Source organism: Polyodon spathula, chromosome 14 (genome assembly GCF_017654505.1).
Source record: "Polyodon spathula isolate WHYD16114869_AA chromosome 14, ASM1765450v1, whole genome shotgun sequence".
In the NCBI taxonomy this organism is placed as follows: domain Eukaryota; kingdom Metazoa; phylum Chordata; class Actinopteri; order Acipenseriformes; family Polyodontidae; genus Polyodon; species Polyodon spathula.
Genome location: NC_054547.1, coordinates 14,992,870 through 14,998,869, shown reverse-complemented (window position 1 = coordinate 14,998,869; position 6,000 = coordinate 14,992,870). Strand labels below are relative to the sequence as shown.

The window sequence follows — 6,000 nt, the reverse complement described above, 5'->3', positions numbered from 1 at the left end:
TAGTCCAGAATGCTGCTGAAGGATCCTTTCCAGATGTAAAAAAATTTGATCACATCACCCCCTGTCTTGCCCAGCTGCACTGGCTACCTGTAAAGTTCAGGACTAGTTTCAAAACTCTCCTGCTCACCTACAATGCCCTTCTTCACACAGGTCCAGAGTACCTCCTCAACCTGCTGACTCACTATGTCCCTGCCCTCAAGCTGAGGTCCTCCGATTCCGGCCTGCTTGTTATCCCCAGGCAAAAGTGCACCACACTTGGAGAACGTTCGTTTAGCTTCAAGGCTCCGACTCTTTGGAACTCTCTCCCAGCTTTGGTGTGTAATGCTCCCACCGTCGCTCGTTTTAAATCAACTCTCAAGACCCACCTGTTCTCTCTTGCTTTCCATGCTCTTTAAGCCTGATATCTGCTATTAGCTGTTGTGCTGCTGCTACTAACTCACATATTATGCTACTATCATATATTATGCTATTTCCACTGTATTTAATGTACTATTTCATATATTCTACTACTATCATGCATTATGCACTTTCCACTGTATTTAATGTATTATGCTTTTTTTTTGTTTTTTTACTGTATCATGTATTATGCATTTCTCTGTATTTAACCTATATGGATTTTCCTGCTGTTACTGCATCTTGTAAACGCTTTGTGATGGTGGTGCACTATGAAAGGCGCTATATAAAATAAAGATTGATTGATGACGTCAATTACGAGTTGAGCACGCAGCACTACTCTGTGTGAGCTTTCCTGCTGCAGCAATACTCCTCTCAAACAGGCGGGTGTGGCTGAGCACTGCATATCAACAAAACCTGGCTGCAGGCAACTTGACCTGTCCAGCAGCACCGAGTATGAAACAGAACTGGGCGTGGAACTGTGTCGAATGTATTTGTAGGGTGATATTTGTATTAGGCAAGGTAATCCCTATCTTTTACCGGTATATTATTTCGCCCTGTCCCACTTTAAAAAGCACAACTCTAACAAATCACAAAATCAAACTAAAACGAGATCAGCACATGTTTTTGTGCTGCACTCCAACCTACAACCTCCCCTCCCTGACTCCACTGGAGTGACAGCAGCAATAGCCCAATCAGCTGGCCCATGACTGCTCGCAGCTCCAATGAGTGAGGGAGATCCTCCGTTTCGGGCCGGACTTGTGCAATCAGCAAGTTAGGATGAGCTGGTGGCTTGGATGACAGTGTTTTCGCTGGAGCAGGAAAATCGACATCTGGTATACTTTTTAAACACAAGGCTTTTGGCGATAGAAAGGAATTAATTTAAATTATTTTTTAAACCGCTGGGCATGAAATAATTTATTTTAACCACGTTAACGTCCGTTATCACAGGTTCATGCGGCCCTGTCGAGGTAGGGTTAGTTCCGATACCCTTGGTTTTACGGGTGGCCTGTGTTCGGGATGCTGGTAAATAGTGTTTCTAAATAGTACATAGCTGCACTGCTATTTAAATGAAATATATGTTTATGCATGTATACGCTTTTTTGGTTGGTCTGTTTTAAAAAAATCTTAATAAAGTTTAAAATTAACGCTGTAGCAAACTTTATAAGGAAAATTATCTAGAGATAATATATATTTTTTTCAATCGTATTGCCTCTGTGGGCAAGTTTAAAATAGGGCACCATCTCAGACTAAACACATTTTGAGCTGTACTATTGACCCGGACTTGTTCAACCTGCTTTTAAAGGTAAATTCATCACTTAACCGTTTCATTGGTGATTTGCCTTCGTTTCACGAGTGAGGCTCTGTGCTAGCTGCACATTCAGTACTTTTTACTAGTTCAATTACCATAGATAACAAAACAATTACCAGTTAAACGTCACCATACAAGTTAGCACGTCACAAACTAGTTAGGGTTTGCGTTGAGCAGCGTGCTTAATCCCTATCCCGGCTCGGGTCCGACCCAGCAGCATGCCCGTGACCAACAAATACATGGGCGCCTGCGCTGAGTCCGCGCAGCCATCACAACTCGAGAGCAACGATGATCCAGCGCAGCCCCCGGCTGAATTGAGAGACGAAGGGGCGAGTGGGGACAGAGGTGGCGGCGAAAACCCTGGTGACTCTGAGATTGTCAAATCGCCAAGTGATCCCAAACATTACAGGTAATAAGCCACCGACCTTCAGAAAGATGTGCCGACATGTGGTTACATTTTGTTGAAAATGTCGTTTTGTGCCTCTGGTTTGCTAAACAATTGCCATGTTCAGACGTCAATTATTGACAAACCTGTCATCATGATTTTAATTGAGAGCAGGGATAACGTCTGCGGTGTATATGTTGTTGTTTGTCTGATCAATTACTTATGGTGTTTTGGGTAGATGAAATGGTAGCCGTATTAGTCCAGAGATGATAGACGAAGAGAAGGAGAAGTGATACCTTTTAATGGACTAACTAAATAATAATTATTCACAAGCTTTCAAGACCTCCAAGGTCTCTTCAGGTGAAAGTATGAAAGAGATTGATGTTTACATTACAATGTAAATTGATGTTTTGAAATCATTTTATTATTACAGTAATTACGTCTTTTTTTCATAGACGTAGTTACCCTGAAAGGTTCTATTGAAATATTTATAAAAAAGATACCAAATCCCCACTGCTGAATGAAGCAGAAGAGTAACTTGGAGTCAGAATTTATGATAGCATAGGTTCAAGTTACGTTTGTGTGATTTTAGCTCCTTGAAGTGAAGTTGGCATAAAGTTGTATACATCTGCTAGTAACACCATAAATATAGCAGTTATGCTTACATTACAGGAAACTCAAACAGTGTTTTTGGTTGTCACATTTTGCTCTTATCAATTTAAACTAACACACTCACTTTCTATACACATGAATGATGAGCCAAATCGATGCAAGATGTTATGTATGGTGTATCCAAATGGTCTTTTAATTCCACATTTCCATTTGACATGCAGGCTAAAACAACTACTTCAGTGGACAGGGCAGTTCAGTTCATCGCTATTAGCAGCTCTTTAGACAAATAAAAACATATAAACAGAGACTGACCTCCAGATTTTGATAGTCGTTTTAGCTAAAGAATGTCCTTCCATCACAATTTGACAAGCAGTTTTCTTCATGTATGTTAAATGTATGACATACAGAAACAGTTGGAGGCCAGACAAAGAGCCTCCATGTAATATAGATTATAGTATGTTGTGTAACTTGTGCCAAAGAATCTGGTTGTGGATTTAATCAGATTGAAGTGCAGAAGGTTCCGAAGCATTTATTCCTCAGAACCCTTTTTGAGTTTTCTGCACATTTTGTTTTCGGATTCAAAAGAATCTATTACGAAAGGATCAATTCCTTGTGCATGTAAACATAGTTCATGTACACTACAAACGTGAAAGGCCACTTTTTGTACATTACATTTCCAAAATGTTCTGTTTTATATGCACTGGAAAGCACTGCAGATGTATTTATTTATCTCTTATTTTATTTTGTAAATGTAAGCTACAGTCCCACTCTGCTCTGTGTGATCCAGGTATATTAAATTGGACAACGGCCTGCAAGCTCTCCTGATCTCAGATTTGAGTGGCACAGACGGGAAGCAGTCAGACTCTGAGGAAGAAGAGGACGACTCTGAGGAAGACGGCAGCGGGGAGGAGGATGCAGCGGAAGAGGACGGTGACTCTGGGGAGGGAACTGAAGAAGAGTCGGAGCACGAAGAGGATGAGCAGGATAGTGACTTTGAAGAGCTGGAGGATGAGAGTGATGTGAAGAAGAAAAAGAGCTGTTCTGAAAAACAGGTTAAATAACCCACACCCAGTTGTTAAAACAAATTGTCATCTATCTGTTCGAGAGACCAAAAGGCTAATGTACAGATTAATGTGTTCTTTTAATATCTCTTTAAAGGCACCAAATAAAAGTAGTGTCAGTATGTGAAGTTGACTTTCTCAGGAGTTCACCAATAACCTGGCAAAAGAAGTATTAAAAACACACAACTGTTGAGTCAACAAATATGCCGTTTTGCTGTAGCAGGTAGTAGATATTATATTGAATACAGTGGTGTTTAATGCTATTTCTTTTCATTACAGTCTACTGTACCATACATGTACACAGCATAATTAAATACGTAAAAACATTGGAAAGCTTTAAACGGAATCATTTCAGTATTCTTTGTCATATTTCACTAGCATTCTTAATAGAAGGACGTTTTGTTTTTTTTGTCCAGAATACAAAGACCCCTCTGTGTACGTTTTTTGTTTTCTGAAAGGAACTGTTCTGGATTATCCTAGTGAAGCAGAGGTAACATCTAGGGACTAGAATTTTTTTTTCATGAATAATAACCACCCACAGTCAAATCAACAGCCCCAGACACTCTACGTAAATACAAACGCAATGCATTCCATTAACTCTTTTGGTATGCACACTTTCTGTTTATGATGCCTGCTTCCAGATCGTCCGCTGTCTGTCCATGCCTGTTTGTGGGTCAACAGTGCATGATAAATCAAGATTTAGAAAATCCATACAATTAAATGTTTAGTGATGTACTGAAAAATTAGTTATTGCAGATGATACATGTTCTAGACTTCTCAATTTGTGTAGGGCATGTGGCATCTCTAATGCTGATATGTTAATTCAGTCCGCAGCTGCCCTCTGTGTTGGAATCGGAGGTTTCAGTGATCCAGATGACCTGCCGGGGCTAGCACATTTTCTTGAACACAGTAAGTTTGTTTATTTATGTATTTATTTATTTAAAATAATCACTTCATTTAAAAATCTGAGCTCCGATCTGCTCTGTGCAATTTTTAAGATCTTTCATCAAAAATCTTTTTTTCTTTCTATTTGTTAGCATATTTTTGTATATGGTAATGTGCTTATAAAACTGATGGATGAAGCTGTAGGAGACAGGTTCAGGAATGGCATCAAGCAGGGCTGCGGAATATCTTTTGTTTTAAAATAATTGTTTGTTGTATAATCGTATCAAGTTTTAAATCTATAAATTAAACTACATCGTTTTTCAGTTAGTATTTTTTTTGCACACCTAATCAGATTCGAAGTGAAATATAAATATTTAGCCTAACCTATGCATTTTGTTAATTATAAATGTATCCTTATTTAGTTGGGTTAAATGGCCATTAGAGTTCCATTTTTGCCAGCTCAAGTTACAGTACAGTCACATTTTGAAAAGGTTTGAAGTCAGGGCTACCCTGGCATCTAGTACATTCAAGAACTTGGTTCTTCCTTCTAAAGCAAAGAAATGAATCGGAAACCACTGAAGCAATTAGATGCATGTTTAAAAATCAGTTTTGTTGACTTGAAAGATTTGGATCTGTACAGAACAAGTACATTTATAGATTTTTTTTAAAATTATTATGTTAATTCAGTCCTTTACAGACAAGTAAGAAAATCTGACTGGAGCATACGTTGTTAAAATTTAGTAGTGGAGGAGAATCGTGAATCTTCTGTTCAGGAGGTGACAGAATAGAGAAAGAAGCCTTGTTTTGAAGCCGTTGTAAAGGGGTCTGGTGTGCTTTTCTTGCAGTGGTGTTCATGGGCAGTGAGAAGTACCCGACTGAGAATGGTTTTGACGCTTTCCTGAAGAAACATGGCGGTAGCGACAACGCCTCCACAGACTGTGAGAGAACAGTGTTCCAGTTCGACGTGCAGAGGAAATACTTCAGGGAGGCACTGGACAGGTGTGTGTGTAGGAGCACATTTGACAATACAGAGACGTACACTCCACTGTTATTATATTCAGCATCCACAGCGGCTCCTGTCTCTTAAACCAGCCCTTCATATTTAAGTCTGTGATCGCACCCTGAAAATTCTGTCCCTTTTAAAGACATTTACAAATTTGCTACTTAGTTTGTACTATATTGAGCAATTTGTTTTTAATGTTCATTAAAAATACAGAAATTGTGTTTTTTGTTGGGTTTTTTTTTCCCAGCAAAAAGCTGAAAACACTAGAACTGCTGTGGTTATACTCATACCAAAAACCGCCGCAGGCCGTCAATATGATGGTTACATTTTAAACAACATCGAAACGGCA

At 39.2% G+C, this 6,000-nt stretch overlaps 1 protein-coding gene across 1 annotated transcript in view; it reads left to right on the top strand.

Moving 5' to 3' along the window:
- The first annotated feature begins 1,149 nt into the window (after nucleotides 1–1,149).
- The window catches only part of nrd1a (nardilysin a (N-arginine dibasic convertase)), a 34,451-nt gene continuing 29,600 nt past the window's right edge, over nucleotides 1,150–6,000 (top strand). The window contains exons 1-4 of the mRNA XM_041270046.1: nucleotides 1,150–2,114; nucleotides 3,490–3,754; nucleotides 4,591–4,672; nucleotides 5,494–5,647. Of these exons, the coding sequence (XP_041125980.1) occupies nucleotides 1,924–2,114; nucleotides 3,490–3,754; nucleotides 4,591–4,672; nucleotides 5,494–5,647 (692 nt within the window). The 5' untranslated portion in view covers nucleotides 1,150–1,923. The remainder of the gene's footprint in view (nucleotides 2,115–3,489; nucleotides 3,755–4,590; nucleotides 4,673–5,493; nucleotides 5,648–6,000) is intronic.